Raw genomic sequence first — 19,440 nt, forward strand, 5'->3', positions numbered from 1 at the left:
AGTAAGAAATAGTAGAGAGAGAGGAGAGTTAATTAAATATAGTAAACAACAACAACGATATATATACTAACAACAATATACACACACACACATTATTATTATATATATATATACAACACAATACACACACATATATATATATACAACAAACAACAATACATATATATACTATACACACAAACATAATACACACACACACACACATATATATATATATATATAAACACAATATATATATATATATACACATACATATACAAACACAATACAGACAAACAGGGAATTTCTTATAACTTCATCTCCGTATTATATTTTTCACAGGATGTTAACGTTGTTGGTTGCATAAAAGTAAAATAGAGCAAACAATCTATTTGTTTTAGAGCAAAGCCACATTAGGCTTTCTGCTGTGTCTACCTCAGGAAATCGAGCCCCGGATTTTAGCGTTGTAAGTCCGGGGAACAAAAATAAAAGTTTTTTTTTTACTCTTTCAGTGATTACACACGGTACTCTTTTGCTTTCCTTTTACAATGCAATTTCCTAATAACTAATACTAGTTTTTGGACACTGTTTTAACTGCGAATGTATACCACACAGAGATATTACATTAGCATAATACATCACGTGCTCTAATATTCGAATGGTGAAAGAAACCACGAATCTTTTATAGGTATTTAACTCCCGATCCAAGGTGTTCAGTAGGCGATTGTTTATTTGTTATGGATTTCACGCAAAGCTACACGAGGGCTATCTACTCTAGCCATCCCTAATTTAGCAGTGTAAGACTAGAGGGAAGGCAGCTAGTCATCACCACCCACCGCCAACTCTTGGCTACTGTTTTACCAACGAATAGTGGGAATGGCCGTCACATTATAACGCCCCCACAGCTGAAAGGGCGAGGAACCCACGACCCTCAGATTGCGAGTCGAGCGTCCTAACCACCTGGCCATGCCGGGCCTGTCCAGTAGGTGAACAGTAAACATTCGGAAATATTCTATTTGATTTTCTTTTTTAACAACAACAAAAAATTGTGCGTACAACGATAACAGAATTATTTTGATAATAAAGTTAGAAAAAAAAAAACGACCACTGCACCCCAGATAATTAAAAGATAACTTATTTTAGCCTTTGCGGCTTCTTCAGGGCTAGTATATAAAACTGTTTAATATTAGATTATCAAAGATGAAGCCGCAAAGGCGAAACGGTGGTTAAAATAAAAGTTATCTTTTAATTTATCTGGATTGTACAGGTCGTTTTTTTTCTAACTTTATCATCAAAACGCGCAGATCCTTCCAGTACGCACTGCAAATTTTGAAAGACAACAGTATTATTTCCCCTACATTCATTGATTGGTTATTTTCGATAAAAAATAACTGATCCTAATGTGTCTATCGTTCATTTATCTTGACTCGTCACGTTCACTGTTTCCAATTGAAAGCAAATAGGAAGATTGTTGACTTCGCTTCATGTTAACCACTCCAGAGCCGCACGAAACGTTTAAAGAGCAACCTTTGTAAATATTTTTCTATCTCTTCTTTAATAGTTTCCAGCTTGTGTAAAGTTAAATATTTCTCAAGTGAAAACATCCATAGCTCATTCAAACTTAACGCTTTATATACAACACAAGTCAAGCATGATGATGATTACCAGACTGTTTTCATTAAATGTGTTTAATGACTCGAAATGTGACTGGTCCAGGTAGATTATTTCAAATTACAAGTTATCCGGTAACTTGGTCCAGGTAAATTATTTCAAATTACGTTATCCAGTAACTTGGTCTAGGTAAATTATTTCAAATTACGTTATCCAGTAACTTGGTCCAGGTAGATTATTTCAAATTACAAGTTATCCGGTGACTTGGTCCAGGTAAATTATTTCAAATTACGTTATCCAGTAACTTGGTCCAGGTAGATTATTTTAAATTACATGTTATCCGGTGACTTGGTCTCCGATTTGTAGAGCGGACTCAAACCTATAATTCTGTATTAAGCCTTCTTCATAAACGAAGTGAGTTGAAACAAGGTGGAGTTCCTCTTCTGGTCCAGTGACTTTTAATACTTTTCTCAATGACACAAACTCCAAAGGTAAGCCAACTAGAATGCGTATTCAATAAAGAGAAACTAAAACAGTAATGTGCCTAACAAACAAACGAGTTGTTATATTTCTAGAGTTACAAACTCAGTTTTTACAGATCAAGCTGATTTTACTGATTTTTGCTTAACTTAAAAAAAAAAGAAAAGAGGGAGCTGTTCGAGGTGAGAAACGAAATACTTTGTACTTTTCCAATGGTTAAGAACTGAGGCGATATCTAACGTAAGTAAAAATGGAACATTATTAATACAACAAGTCGTACACTTCATATGTTTGAAAACCACGCTTTAGTTACAACGTTCAGCGATAACAGTAAACAAAATAGTTAAAATGAGATGGTGAAAAAAGCGTGTTAAAACACCAAGTAAAAGTAAAAGCTTGGGCTATCTGTGCTCTGCCCACTGCGGGTATCCAAACTTTATATTCATCATTATAAACCCTCACATTACAAACACACAAAAGGCAACTACAAATGGCTAAAACAATGAATCACAGATATTAATCAGTTGAAAAAAGGTGTACAAATGTTCAAGAATGTTTTGGTACAGTTTCAAAATAAAAATAAATGTATATATACATGTATATACACGCACACAAACACACACACACACATATGTGTATTCTTGTATATACATATATATTAATCATACATTGTAAACAATACAACATAAGTGAATCTTTCATTATTACAGTATGAAAGTGTTATCGTGTATTAGAATAAAAACAAGTATCATTTCAAAGGCGGGTTTAAATAAATAAGTGAAACAAGCAAGGATATTAACAGATATACTTATGTGCTAAGTCCCATGTATTTCGGTTTCATGGTATGTATAGCTGAAACATGTTGCGCCCCCCAGTGACACAGCGGTATGTCTGCGGACATACAACACAAGAATCCGGGTTTCGGATGTGGGCAGAGCACAGATAGCCCAATTGTGCTTAATTACAAACAAACAAACACGTTGCTTTTGTAGCAGTTCCCGTCTGTTCCTATTGGTCTGAGAACAAGAGTCTTGAAGTGCTCTAAAGAATAGTTCTGGGTGTTTGAGTTTCTTGTAACGGATTTATTAGGGTTAGTGGGTTTCATGTTCCCGGATAACTTGCAACCTGTTTCACCTATATACAAACTCCAAACAAGAGACGCCTTTAAAAAACCAATCCTTTAACAAACTATGCTATTTCATCTGCTACTACCCTACAAATGAATGTTATTCTAAGAACCCATGAGTGAAAACAAAGGAAAATGGTATGTCAATTACATTACGTCTGCTATATTCAGTGCCAACGAGGCTTTTCGCTCAATACCAAGACTCATCAGTTCTGGTGGGATATGACAGACATAGTAGTGGTCTAAGTGATATATATATATATATATATATCATTTTTATTTAAGTCATTTACAAATCAGATTTTAATGGTAAAAATTAATAACACAATATTACTTATTTTCTTTTTAACACTGACTGTTTATTTATTTGAATTAATTTTACTATCATTCTTAGTACATGAACAAGGAACTACATATCATATATATAAGGTGACTTCACTTCAAAGTCTGTAGATTACTGTCTAATCTGTGATTATTAGTTCATGGGTAAAACGGATGAAAGGGATCGGAAACGTAAGGAACACAACCAGTCTAATCCTACAAAATCCTTTCAAAGACATTTTAACACCATTGACTACCCTTTAAAGCACTTTAAGATCATTTCTCTCTGACATCAGTAAACATACAGAAGCTCCTATAAAACAATATTTCAACTGGACATAATCAAACCTCGTGGAATCAGTAAGTTGATATTAACACTCCCATATCTAAGTTGACAATTATCCTAAGATGGCTTCTTGTTTTCTTTTAATTTACATATTCTCACCCACTACTATAAATATAATGTTTTTTCGTCTCATTCAGGTGATTATTATTAATCAAATTTCACCTCCTTGTTCAATTATCTTTGCAACCTACTCTTAAAATTTATTTTCTTTTGTGTGTGTATGATTGTCCCCTCATTGTTCTAAAGAACACTGTCGTGAGCTTCTTTTCTTTTCGATATCTGATGGAAGGCGTTTACTCTTAAATTTGTTTAATTTGAACTGGTGTCTTAACATAATTTTATCAACTTTAAAGTTTCTCTTTTAACGAACGCGAATATATGTATATATATTTAACCACCTTTTCTTTGAATATTACAATAAGAAATTAAATTAGCGAAACGGCACTGTTGCGAGATGCCGTAACTTGGCTATAGAAGATAATACAATGTAGTACTTTTCTGATTTTAAAAACAACAAAAACAATTAAAAACTAAACGTGAGGCTAATTAGGCAAAAAAAAGCCCCAAGCAAACCGAGGGTTCGCTTTAATTTTTTAAATTGAAAAATAAAAAAACATAAAATGATAGATTGGTGATGAAGAAGTACGTAGATTTAAACAAGTCAATAAAATGTATTACACTACTGCACTGAACAAACCAACAAAATTGAAAGTCGGAAAGGCTCGTGGTTTTATATCTTGAACAATAGGCACTGTGAAACGAAAAGTGTAAACGTCGCTTTTCAAAAGCACCTCTTCCAGTCGTCAGACAAGGACATAATGAATACGTTTCCCCGGGGAAGCTCTTTTCTCTCGTTTTACGTTACTTCCGGCGTCTTCCCCACAGCTGTATATATATATATTCTTATAACAAAAGGAAGAGAAGTGTTTTAATCCTCATGGATTACACAGTAGCCGCAAGGTATAATCTTTGCGAGAGGAAAAGCCTACAAATGGAAGTTTCTCAGTCCTACGGGAAATCTATCTATCTAGTTATCTATTAAAGTGTCAGTGAGAAACATCTCCAACACTTATCTACAAGTTACATTTAGAGCAGCAAAAGTACTCATATATATATTAATAAATTTCTTGATATTTCACTTAAAATACCAATATATTAGTTTAAAAAAAAAGGACTACATTTCTGAAGTATTAACTGAAAATGTCTTAATAACTCGTCCATGCATAAAAGTTCCCGCTATATCTTATCAAAAAATGTCACAACAAATTGAATGTAATGCATATTGCCCCAAGATCTTATCATCATAATTAAAATCATTTTTCAGATATCTATAAAGAACTCGATTCTATTAACGTTAACTTTCTACTACATACTGTCGCAGAACTTTATATTATACCCTAGTTATTGGGGTAATAATACTTAAAAAAATCACTTCAAATGACTCTCTGGCTCTTGCGGGTAGGGAAAGGAAATGAGTAGTTGTTGGAAATAAACCTTATCGCATCAACAAAAACAATAAGTTTGTATTGAGAAAATTAAAACCCACAAGTGGCTCATTGATAGACTTTAAGGCTTATAACACTAAAATTCAGGGTTCAATCATTGTAGTAGGCTCAGAGCAGACAGCCTTTGTGCTTAAAGCACGCAAATAAATAAAAGAACATTAATAAAAAGGAACAAAAAATCGCGTTACTTAAAAAATAGATCGAAAGAGAAGTATATATATATATAGTTTGTTGAAAGACAAGTATATATATATATATATATATAGTTTGTTGAATTTCGCGTAAAGTGATAGATTGAAGGGAAGGCAGCTAGTTAACTTGTAGGTTACTCTAATTGGTTAGTGGGATTTAACCATCACTTTTAACATCGCATGGCCCCAAAATGAAAAGCGCGATTTGCTTTTGAGAAGTAACGAAGTGCGAACCATAGAATCTCGGGTCCAAAGTTCGATAGACTAATCATTGGGCCATGCTCGGATCGACAAGTATGTACTAATTAATATTAACAACCCCTTGAGCCAATACGTTATGGCCCTACTGGCTACCATCTTACAGGGCCACAACGTATTGAATCAACGCGTATTTAAGTGTTCACCAACGCGTTGAATTAATACATTATGGACCCTATATGGCTTGCGATATGCTCCACAGGCTGAAACGACATTTTATATAACTATATAATGCTAAAGATCATGGAACGAAATATACAAAATGGATGCTGTGAAGACGTGATTAGTAACCATCAACAATTTTTAGACAATATAAATCTGATAGAGTAAGTAACCCAGTTACATCAACAAGTTTACTTTGTCACTCGGTAAAACCAGCAGTAGCAAAAACTCCGTTGATGTAACTTTTGAAACATATAAAGTTTTTTCACGATAAATTAACAATTTGAACTGATGTTTTAAAATAATTATATCAACTTTAAAGTTTATTTTTTAACCACCTTTGAATGCATATAAATATAATTGTTTGTTTGTAGTTAAGCACAAAGCTATACGTTGTGTTATCTGTGCTCTGCCCACCACGGGTATCGAAACTCTGTTTCTAGCGTTTAAGTCCGCAAACAAACATACCGCTGTGCCACTGGGGGACAAATATAATAGTACTGTCTGTTGTATGTCCATATAACTTCTTCGCAGGGTGTGGATGGTTCTTCACCAAAATTGGTATGGAGGTTCATTAGGTCCAAGCGGAGGTACATAAAATTTTCAGTTTTGCATTTTGAGGTTTTTATGCGCGTTTATTACCACTAGTTCGCTCCCTGCTGATGAAGGTTAGTTGGGTACATGCGGAGAAACATGCAAATTTGTGGTTTCCCATATTGTGTTTTGCAGTTTCTACGGGCGTTTTTGCGTTTTTTTTTACAATTACATATAAGGGGAGAAACTTTTTATGTCCTAAGATAACCTTTCATTAATCATGAATTTACGTAACTTCCGTCCAGGGGACAGGTACTCCAGCTAGTACTACAATAAAAAGTCAGATTAGCGAAACGGCACTGTTGCGAGATGCCTGCCATTTGTGCTTGCTATAGAAAATAATACAATGCAGTACTCTTCTGTTTTTAAAAACAACAACAAGAAGAAAAAACAAACCTGGGTTAATTAGCTGAATTAGTAACAAAATGATCCAAGCAAACCGTGAGGTCGCTTTAATTTTTTTAATTGAAAAATTAAAAACAAAGTGATAGACTGGTGATGAAGAACTACATGGATTCAAACAAGGCAATAAAATGTATTACACTGCTGCACTGAGCAAACCAACAAAATTGAAGTCGGAAAGGCCAGTGTTTGTTCAGTCAGATTCTAAAGTACCTTGTTGTTTTAATTCAAGAGGGTATCATCCATCTTACAAACGAGTATCACTGGAGTTGTTATTATAGCGAAATACAGACCTACTTTGTTTACAACATAAACATACTGAACATTTAGTGTAAAAGAACCTGTAACACTTAATGCTATATGAATTATCTATTTACACAGGAATTTAAAACTGGCCAAAGCACAGACACTCCTCCCTCCAATTGTGGAGTCCCGTCCTAGCACGTTTGCAATTGCGCATTCCTCGTATTATATAAGTATAAAATGTTCTTACGTCACAAAATGAATGCATTATAATATGAATTGTGTTATGAACAGATTTCACTACCTGGTGTTATACACTCACAATAAAACCATCTATGTAATACACTAACAGATCTGACCATATGGTGTAATACACTAACAGATCTAACAATATGATTTAACACACAGATCTGACCATATGGTGTAATACACTAACAGGTTTAACAATCTATTGTAATACCTTGACAGACCTAACTATCTGGTGTAATACACTAACAGATTTAACCATATTTTATAATACATTAACAGATTTCACCATCTGGTATAATACATTAACAGATCTAACCATCTGGTATAATACATTAACAGATCTAACCATCTGGTGTAATACATTAACAGAACTATCTGATGCAATGCACTAATAGAACTTCTAGAACCTAAGACAGTGATATTTGACCATAGCCATTGGTCAACTTGGATTTTGTTTCTACATGTGGATATCTGGGCTCTTAGCCTGAAAAGTAATTATTAAACCCCACACAATTTGGTACTTTTACCCACGTTTTAATAGTAATGTCACTAAGTCATCTAACTGAACAGATCTCACCATCTGATGCAATTCATTAATAGGTCTAACGATCTAATGTAACACACTAACAGATATAACATTTGATTTAACAAATTAACAGCCTTACCCATCTGGTGTAACACAAACAGAGATATAACCATTTGGTGTAATATGCTGATAGATTCAACCATCTGTTGTAACACACTAATAGACTTAACAATCTTGAGTAATAAACTAACAGATATAACGATTTCTCATAATACACTGACAGATCTATCCACCTGGTGAAACTCACTAACAGATCTATCCTGTGTACACACTAAAAGGTCTAACCATCTGATGTAACATACTGAAAGATATAAGCATCTGCTGTGATACAGTGAGAGATCTAACCTTGTAATGTAACACACTAACAGATAATACCATCTGATGGAACACACTGAAAGATATAAGCATCTGCTGTGATACAGTGAGAGATCTAACCTTGTAATGTAACACACTAACAGATAATACCATCTGATGGAACACACAAATGGATCTAACAGGTGGTATAGTACACTAATTATATACAATAATAAATATAACCATCTGATGCAACATACACTAAGAGATCTAACCATCTGGCATAATACACTAATAGGTTTAACCATCTGATGCAACATACACTAAGAGATCTAACCATCTGGCATAATACACTAATAGGTTTAACCATCTGATGCAACATACACTAAGAGATCTACCCACTTGGAAGAATGTTAAGGAAATCGATTATTTCACAACTCTAACCTTCATAATCACTTGATATGCAACCGAACCAGTCAAATTATTTTATTTGTAATTTACTATATTGTACATATATATATAGTGTTTGTATTCCAAGCGTCGAGAGTAGGGATAATCCTCAATGTATTACTCAAGTAGTCTAAACGCCTGCTGATCTAGTGATCTAAATTCCACTCAACTGGAAATGGTTGTTCCAGGTTTCTCTGGCAGCATTGTCTCCACCACAGAAGCAACCCTAGAAGTTCTGTGACTGGTTCCATATTGCATCTTCAACAGTTAGTACATGGCGTGAGGATGATTTAGCTGTTTACTAAATACAGCAGACCTAGAAAAACTCGGCAAGTCCAAGTTGGTTTTTAAGACTGTTGTAATAAAACACATTTTCTGAATACTAATAATGCCAAATTCATATGAACAGGTCAATGTCTCTCTAGTTTCACAAAGCTATTATATGTATAATAACGACAACAAAACGATATTATTATAGTTAAACTACCTAAAAAGTGAAGATCAGTCTGTAGAACTGATGTGCTGACCTTGGGTTGTCCACCACTCATATCACCTCAACAACAACAACTACATGTTAGTTCTAATTTTTAATTATTGTTTTTAAGGAGAAATATCACCTTTTTTTCATTCGTCGATTTTTTTAGTTCTATAGTAAATGAAACTGACTTATAAGCAGGAATGCCGACGACACGATCATTAAACCAACTATAGTGAAATATAAATTTCCATAACCGGTATTGTTGGATTGCTAAAAGAGTCTCATTGTATATTTTGCTATTCTAAATAAATGTAAGATAACAGAAAATGAAAATTCCGAACGAAATTCACACATTTTTTGTTGTTGTTGTTCTACAACTTTCAAGCTCTTACAAATTTTCGTGAAAGCCAGTCAAACTGTGGTCCTGCGAAATACAGTAGTTAAACCCTAAGAGATTATTAGTGTTAATGTTGTCTATTTAATGACAATTCCTCATGTAAACAAATAGTGAATTTAACAACAAAACACGCGAAAAATCTATATATCGCCATCCAAGAATTGGGCTCCTAGTCCAAAACGTTTGAATATCTTTGACTGAAGCGATTATAAAATTCGGCATTTATTTTACGTGGCGATGAGTATTTTTAATTTAAAAGTTTTAAAAACACGAGAAAAAATACAAAACAAAATTTAATATGAACTTTACATGAAAGCATTGTTCTTCTATATAGACTGTACACATGGATTTAAAGTATTGTCTTTACGAGAAAATCGCATGTTTTGAACATGTAAATAATATTAACAGTTACGATTTATGTAACATTTGGGCTATCTTTACAAACGCTTGCAAAAACAGCTACATGTAACAACAACAAAAAATGAAGAAAAAGCGAATAATTTGATCGTCATACAAATGACTAAATAACCCTAAAAATCCGTAAGTGAAAGCAAAGGAAATTTTCTTATGTCATTCACACTTCTAGGATAAGACAGACAAATTACACAGGCCTGCAAATTTAAACTTCACAAAAGTTGTTTTGGTTTTAATAATGGATTTCCATAACTCAGCTACGTAGATTTCGAAAATAATATTAATTTTTACCTATCTCGTAAGGATTTTTTACAAACTGGTAAGAAAAAAAAACTCTTGCTTAGATCAAACTATTATTTGGTTTATCAAAATGAACAAGTTTTATTATTATTATGTTTGTTAACCAAAATACAAACAAACTGAAGAAAATGGAAGAACATTGATGTCAAACGAATATACATCCTCATTCATCCTGATTTTTTGGTGAAATCTACGTCTTTTAGTCTCAGAACTGCGCATTGTTGTCTTTATTTTATGTATTGCATTATGACGTTTTGTAAAAACTCTGTACGAGATGGAAAAAAATGGATATCATTTTCGAATTCAGCGTACAGAAATTACTGTAAAACATGTAAAAATGTCAAGACAATAAAACCATCGCAGGCCCGTGTTATTGATTTAGGCGCGATATTATCACTTTTCATGAACAACAACAAATGTTATTGTGTGAACCAGATAAGTTAGTGAGTTGTAGTCTTTATCAGTTTAAGTATCAGACTTTTCGGATAAGAATTAATAACGCATCATTATTTATTTTATTTACAATTTAAATTTGTAAAAAAAAAATCTGAATGGCAAGAAAAGCTTAGTGGTGGAGAGTGAATATTTTATACATCGTAGGAATATAGTTTAAAACGATTAAATAGTTATTATCAGAAAGCAGTTTATGTGATAGATTCTAGTACGTCAATCACAATGTTAGACATTTCATACATAAAGTAAGTGAACAGTGAATACAGACATTCACACGAATATCGTGAAATTGAATGAATGTATTTTAAACCTACACATCAAAATAACCTATTAATACACATTCATTTTAAATGTGTATCGTACTTGATATTTCTAAAATCGAAAACTCCTTTTATCATGGCTAAACTTAGTGTTGGTAAGTTTCAAAAGTATTGTGATTACAATAGCACTACTTTAGTACTAGGTTTGATAAGTTTCAATGTAATTTTGATAATAATTACAATACTTTGCCGTTGTAAGGGTTGACAAGTTTCAAAGGTATTGTGATTACAATAGCACTACTTTAGTACCGGGTTTGATAAGTTTTAAAAGTATTGTGATTACAATAGCACTACTTTAGTACCGGGTTTGATAAGTTTTAAAAGTATTGTGATTACAATAGCACTACTTTAGTACCGGGTTTGATAAGTTTCAAAAGTATTGTGATTACAATAGCACTACTTTAGTACTGGGTTTGATAAGTTTCAAAATTATTTCAATTGTAGTAGCACTAGCTTGTCTTACAAGTGTTACTTGTAAATGTGCATGTTTTTGTTTTGCATTAAGCTTATAGCTACGTCTTTTCCGATGTAGCAATGCAGAAGTGCTATCTCAGTTTGAGCTCATCGCCTCAACGCTAACCACACTTGTTATCTAATTCTTGATGTCTTGCGTGCGTCGACATAAAGTTTTGATAACGGTTTCTTCTTTTGTTTTGCTGACGCCTGAACAATGCACCATACAGGTAATAAATCTTCAGAACAAAAAAAAACATAATTTCTTTGTGAGAATTTTCTGTGATAGTTTTCGACTTATGAGCGAATTCGAGTCTATTCTTACTTTAGAAAATTTAATCAGTGCCTTCACTATATAAATATACTCAAACTTTTACAGTTAGACTTGTTTGGTCCATATGCTTTTTAAGAAGTCGTAAACGTATTTCTGCATTACGTCTAATTTTTCTATTCCCTCCAGGCTAGCAAATATTTACAAATATAGTTATACTAGCGTAGAAACTGAATACTACTATTATTTAACATTTACTGAATATATATAGCTGTAATATTTCCTTATTCTCACACAGGTGGAATTGGGATGACGTTACATAAACACAAACATACACACGGTATATATACATATCACTTTCATGCAAATATTCACGTATTCTACTGCACATCAACTCAAGCTATTAAGTTGAGCGTATTAACGTTATTCAGTTGCGTTACGCTTTCCCTCTGCGAGTTCTATCTGTGCCTTCTGTTGTTTAATAATGTTGAACCGTTTTCTATCCACGTGCTGCTTCATTCAGTTTATGATCTGACATTTCTCTACAAACAGCTATCATTTACTGAACATTGGGGACAAACTCTGAATGTTGAGTGAAATCAATAGAACAGCTGCGAGTGTCAGACTCCATGTAAAGACTGATTTATTAGTTGACATAGGAAATGTCCCCAGACGGTTAGTTTTCTCCCTCTATCACAGATCACTAACAACCTATAGCAGTATCACTAATACACCTTTATCCAATATGAATATTCTGTGGTGTGTGCCGACAAGTGACCGCTATCAAATCACTGGCCATATCACCAACAGACTGTTAATAAATCATTAACATTATCAAATAACTAACATTTTGTGGCTAAAACACTATCAAACCGTTAACAAATTACAAACATTCTGTGGTCATACAACTAACAGACCTTTAATAAATCACTAACATTCTGTGGTCATACAACTAACAGACCTTTAACAAATCACTAACATTCTGTGTTCATACAATTAACAGATTTTTAACAAATCACTAACATTCTGTGGTCATACAACTAACAGACCTTTAACAAATCACTAACATTCTGTGGTCATACAACTAACAGACCTTTAACAAATCACTAACATTCTGTGGTCATACAACTAACAGACCTTTAACAAATCACTAACATTCTGTGGTCATACAATTAACAGACCTTTAACAAATCACTAACATTCTGTGGTCATACAACTAACAGACCTTTAACAAATCACTAACATTCTGTGGTCATACAATTAACAGACCTTTAACAAATCACTAACATTCTGTGGTCATACAACTAATAGACCGTTAACAAATCACTAACATTCTGTTGTTATACACCTAATAGACCGTTAACAAATCACTAACATTCTGTGGTTATACACCTAATAGACCGTTAACAAATCATTAACATTTTTTACCATACCGCCAACAAACAAACTGTTATCAAATCGATTAGATTTTGGGGCCATATCACTCAAACTGTTATCTCATCATCCTGTTTATAAGCTTGAGTTTTGTAATTAAATATTAACAGTTTGGTATCCAACTGCTAACGTTCTGTGGTCATATCATATCGATTGAACTCTGAAGTAATACAACTCAAAAACTGTTGTCATAGCATCCTGTTTTATTATAACAATAAAAGGCCGTTTTTAAACTGCTTACATTTTACGATTTCCCACTAACAGATTTTGTTTTCATTTCTCTGATGCAATGTCTGTATAATAATTTTCAGTTTTACAAGTGTTTCTATGTTTACTTGATTTTTGAACTTTTCAGATAATTTTTGACAAAACTACTTGAAATTTTGCACGCAGACTCTTGACGTCTACAGAATATAAAGTGAAGAAAACATTCTTTAAAAAGAGTCGTAAGGAAAACCTCAACAATGATAGATCAATTGTTGTTGTTTTTTGGAGCTCTTGAGTTTCATTGAATTGATTTAATTGAAAATTGGTATTGCTGTGTGGGAAACCGATTAAATTAATAAACTAAATTTATATTTTGAAAATTTCAAATTGGAGGGGGTTTTGATGACTCTCAGGGACTAGATACTCTGACATGAATATGTAAACTTCGGCTCAGTCAAAACAAGCATTTAACTAGATTTGTAAATCTTTTATATCTGGTCCGCTAAATAGGGAATCAAGGTTGTTTTCTTGTTGTTGTTGTTGTTTTTTTGTGGAGGGGTCTCAGGATTGGATGCACGAATGTAGGTGAAAATCAGTAAAAGTAAGTAAATGACTGTTCAAAATAACTTGTGCTTCTTTGCTTGATTGTGTTTTTCTTGAGAAGCTTAATTTAAAAACAAATGAATTATTCAAGAAAACGCGAACTTAATCCTTTTTTTTTTTAAAGAGAAAAGAAATAAGCAGTAACATACATTATCTACAAGATTAACTACATAAGACTTTTTTATATGGTGAGCACAATATTACCTACAGGATACTTTTTTTTATTTGGTGGCTACAATATTACCTATATGAGTCTCTTTGGTGGCTACAATATTATCTACACGAGACATTTGTAATGTTTCAGAATTGTAATCACTAAAACAAATCGTTAAATATTTTCAATTCTTCTGATTTCACAGAGACTCGGTCGTGAAATTTCTTGCAGATTAAATTTAAACATGGGGCTTCTTCTGTAGGATATAAAACAAGAATATTTAGCAGCTTGTATTCAAACAGAAAATAAAAAAGAAAAGATAAATGTGAAAGTTATCGAAATTACTCCTACAATATTTAAATTCAATCTTTGCTTTACTTTCCAAAGGTGAATTTCGAGTAACTTGATAAGAGAAGCCTAAATTTTAAGGAAGATGCTGGAAAAGCTACATGACTAAAAAGGTTAAAACGTTTAAATTAATCGATCAAACATATTTCTTTTATGTTGATTAATAAGCGACACCTAAGATATATTTCACTAGCTTTAAGGCAGTTTAAAATCTTTTAGAAAAAAAAAATATATATAATTCTGGTGTATTTTTGTGAGGCCACTTTTATGTTCACCTTAAATATTAGATATTTTAATTCTTAAAAATATTTTCTCCCTCCGAATAAGATTAAATGCCAAAAAAAAGTTACAAAGAAGGGAGAATTTTAGCGAAAAAATGTATACTTAAAGTGTTTAACCTGATCTGTTTACGCGAATTGAATCCTACAGCAGTTTTTAGTGAGTCTGAATTTCAAGGCCGGTGAGGTTAAGGCTGTGGTATCCTATACAGACGAGAATATGAACTGAGCAAACCACATTCCATAGCCCGAAAGACAAGATGGCAGGTATGGTTGAAACTCGAGTAACTCAAAATAAAGACCTAAGAAGTTCGAATCTCAGCAGCCTGAAAATTAATTCTGAATAGTACTTAACCTTTATTAATGTGTTATGCTGGGATATGCAAAACTAAGCTGCAACAAAATTTTGCTTCTTAAACAAAAAAGAGGAATTAAAAAACGCATACAATGTGTCACCACCGCAAGTAAATACCTCCGGTGTTGTGAACACACACACACACACAATTATTTTTACGAGCCTGTTTACTTTTTTGCCAAGTCATATGGTTTAATTATATTTTTAAGAACATGTATCGTACACCGGCTGTGAGAGCTAATACCCAGCCTGCACGTGCTCGTCTGGCCAGTGTTCTTTCCTCACATCCGCCTAACTGACATTTCGTTTTACTGCTTCTTTCCATTTTTTACACAGTTATCGTGATTAATTTTACCGTAACGCCCTGAGACAAGTTTTGAAAGCTACCCACAATATGCATAAAGTGCACAGTAATTTTCATTTTATTCCCCCTGTATTGAAATCAATGTAAGTAGATTTCATTAGTCCATTTTAACACACCTCTGTACTTTATAAGCGACAACTCATCCACTTTTTCAGTGTTTGGGCAAATGTTTTTGAAGTTAGGTCTTTTTTTCAGTCATCCCAAAGAGGAAATTCAACATTCCGACATTTGAATTCTTACTCACCTTCAGTCACTTTTCACAATTCAGAGTCTATAAAAAATCTGAACTGTGGATTCAAAAAGGTCTAATGTGTTATTTTCATTGACACTAAAGAAACTAATTTGCTGACAAAAATTTACAGAAAAGTCTTCCTTCAGGCAAAAATTATGACAGACTTTACAGTCAAACAGACCCTCAAGTATTAAGATACACGTTAAAAACTAAAGGTGTTTATTTGAAATGTCAGTTTATATGTAATAATATATGAATAGAAACATACTTTATTGGTAACAATATAGTAATCAAGATAAATACTGTATAAATAGATATTTAAATGTATTTCAATACAAAATACGTTGTTCAAGCGTTCAGAATACTACTTTACAGAACATAAGCTAAGCCTAATGATGGTAGGAATGTTTAACCTTCACGGTGTACAGACTGTGTGGTTACATGGCTATGTTAACTTTAGATCGTAAACAACAGCTTCAGCTCTATATAGGGGTTAAGAGGAGTGAAAGCAGTCTCGACAAGTCAACTTAGAAGGATTAAGGTGGGCTGATATGTTAGAAATCAACCTACAACAAACAGGGTCGAGGTACTAGGCATGCAATCTGTTGTCGTATTTTAATTAACCTCCGTATAAGGTTTTTCTACAATTCAGATTACGTTCGTATGATTTTAAAAAATCAACGAAACATTCTTTTTTGTATGCATTACGGAAAAAAGTTCATTAGAGACAACTATTTTTTATTGATATTTAAATTCCAAAATTACATGATATTTTTCATTCGAGTTAGTATTATGTTACTTCAATAAGACTGCCCCCCCCCCCCACTGGCACAGCGGTATGTCTGCGGACTTACATTTCTAGAAACCGGGTTTCGATACCTGTGGTGGGCAGGGCACAGATAACCCATTGTGTAGCTTTGTGCTTAAATTCAAACAACTAAATTAATCAGACTTAAATTAAAAAATAAAACAAATAATAGGGAGATGCTCTTACCACGTACAAAGGATTTCATGTGGAATTACTGTAATTACAAACTGCACAAGATGCATTTATTTTCATTCTTACAGAGAGAAAAAAAATATTATATCTTAAAATCTATTTGTCCTGGGGAAACTATATTCCATCTGAGGCACATCAAAATCTGTCAAAAAAGGTGTTCAACATGCTTTCCGTCATACTCTCAATTAGCATATCCCAAAATGAAACTTCTGCAAGCATCATCTGTTCTGGAGTGTTCGTTAATCATCGTAACATCTGACACGCATTTTATTCACATCACCAATCCTACATTGTTACGAAAGAAGAGAAATAACAGAAATGCTGGATAACAAAAAAAAACAAAAAAAAACGATTTAGATGTAACCTCCTCCTTCATTTGACCTTACTCCCATCTAGATTTGGGGTCAGCCGCTCGGATAGTTTGTACTAGCCAAGAACGTTTACCCTCAGATGGCTGGCCCTGTCAACAAGTTTGTTTGTAATTAATCACAAAGCTACACAGTGGGCTATCTGTGCTATGCCCACCACGGGTATCGAAACCCGGTTTCTAGCGACGTAATTCCTACCTGTCAATAACACTAGGGGTGAGCATGTTCGGGGACTGGGTTTTGAACCGACGATCCGCAGATTGCGAGTCGATCGCCCTAACCACCAGGCCATGCCAACCCTCAACGATTTAGATATAATATTGTTTTTAAAACGCTATGTCCAAACGTCACTGAATAAAACATAATTCTCCATGCATCTATCTCTGGTGGAGTTTTACTCCTATAGGACAAGAGGTTTTTAAGATATCAACAATAATTTCAAGTTTTGATTTTTAATAATCACCAAATATAGTACTTGTTTATACTCTATCATCTTGGAAGATAAATGTTAATTAAAAAAAAAAATAACTAGCGGAAATAACGTAACAAACATTTGTCAGCCAAGTGGATAATTTTAGTCGAAGCAACTTTTATAATTAAGAGCGTTTTAACGCTATATTAACTGAACATTTAATGTGATAAAATGACGTACGAAAATTTGGTTTTGTGTATGCATCAGTTAACGCTAAATAATTCATGTATACTGTATTAAAGTGTGCCTGTATTCTACCTGAATTCTTACAATAGCTTTGATGTAAGCGCTCATTAGAACTCTGCACAACTATGCAATGATAATAATTTAAAAAAAGGGCAGCTACAGGAAACATTGATGAATAACTGGTATAATGGACTTTAATTGCACGACGTTTCGAGCTGGTTGTACACTTTGTTGTTGGATTGTCAACCCGATGATGAGTGAAACGTTCACACATATCCCAGCTTCAACACGGTTTCTTATGAGCTGCACCTAAATCAAGGTAGACGTCATAACTTTAAAATTTTCTTATCAAATAAACCATTTAGTGTTCGAGCTGAAAGATAGCAAAGTCCCCTCCTTTCTGTGATTTTATGAAACACATCATAGTTTTTAAGTTTCAATTTTTTAAACATCACCAACTCTATATTTTTAACAAAACACATTAAACATTGGGACGCAATGGTTTGATAAAAACATCATGACAGTCTCATGATTCTGATGCAAAATAAGTATATATATTGTTATACTTGGTTTTTAAGTTTTTTTACTAATTGAATCTTTGTTTTCATGCAAAAAATATGACTTAAAAGTTATATACTTCTTCAAAATACTATAACGTGCAAAGTTCCTTTCTCTTAGAAGAATGTTTTCTGCAATAAGTATACTTACTCAACAGTACAAAAACGTTGGGGTAATTTCTTTCATCCCAACTTACCTTCTGAGGGATTTTCATGTTTGTTGGTTTTCTTCTAGTTTGAGAGATCAGAACCAAAACAACTGAAATGTGTGGCAATGCTCATACTCTCTCTTCAAAGAATTGTGGATTGACACCTTATCTGAAGACTGAAAACAGTTTCGGATGATCCACGTGGTGAAAGTAGAGAAACTGGCACTGCACTGTATCAACAGCAGAAAGGCATCCAGTGTTTAAAAGGTATGTCGATCGCATCGCGCAACGCACATGGACCACAGATGCGCACTAGACTGACAACAACCAATCATACGCTAGATGGTAACAATTGGGGGAGGGTTACCATGACAACAGAACTGGTCCTGGGGCAGCAACCTGGAAATAATCCAGTTTGTGAGAATCCTAAGAATGCTCTGAAGAAGAAATTCAGATTATCTATAACTCCTTATACCAGTTTGAGAAATGCACGCAAGCCAAGCCTCTTGCACTAGCTGACTAGCTTGTAGTTTACAGTCAAGTCTAGCTTGATGTGTTATCAAAGTAAAGCAGGGATAAATGCATATATATATATATATTGGGAGGGGGATAATGAAGGATATTGAAAAACAGTTTTATGAGATCCAACTAGAAAGGTAACATTACATTTTCGTGCGTTGCATATCAGGTTGAAAAGCAATTCATGGTGCATAAAAAGGATATGAAATAACTTTTTTACACAAAACAATTAAATGTGTCGCATCCGAACAGTCCCGTTAAACAGATAATTGTCTTAAAAAATGTGTCACATTCCAACAGTCCAGTTAAACATAGATGATTGTTTTAAAGA

At 33.5% G+C, this 19,440-nt stretch overlaps 1 protein-coding gene across 7 annotated transcripts in view; it reads right to left on the reverse strand.

Annotated features, from left to right (window-relative positions):
- LOC106462918 (tight junction protein ZO-1-like) overlaps positions 1 to 19,440 on the reverse strand; it is a 227,093-nt gene that overhangs the window by 61,439 nt on the left and 146,214 nt on the right. The window contains exon 1 of one of the 7 annotated variants that reach the window (XM_022390325.1): positions 18,639 to 18,831. The exons of the other annotated variants lie outside the window; for them this stretch is intronic. Coding sequence (XP_022246033.1) covers positions 18,639 to 18,656 — 18 coding nt within the window. The 5' untranslated portion in view covers positions 18,657 to 18,831. Of the gene's footprint in view, positions 1 to 18,638; positions 18,832 to 19,440 lie in introns of those variants that run through there. 7 annotated transcript variants of the gene reach the window in all.

Source organism: Limulus polyphemus, unplaced genomic scaffold (assembly GCF_000517525.1).
Source record: "Limulus polyphemus unplaced genomic scaffold, Limulus_polyphemus-2.1.2 Scaffold1282, whole genome shotgun sequence".
NCBI classification, from domain to species: domain Eukaryota; kingdom Metazoa; phylum Arthropoda; class Merostomata; order Xiphosura; family Limulidae; genus Limulus; species Limulus polyphemus.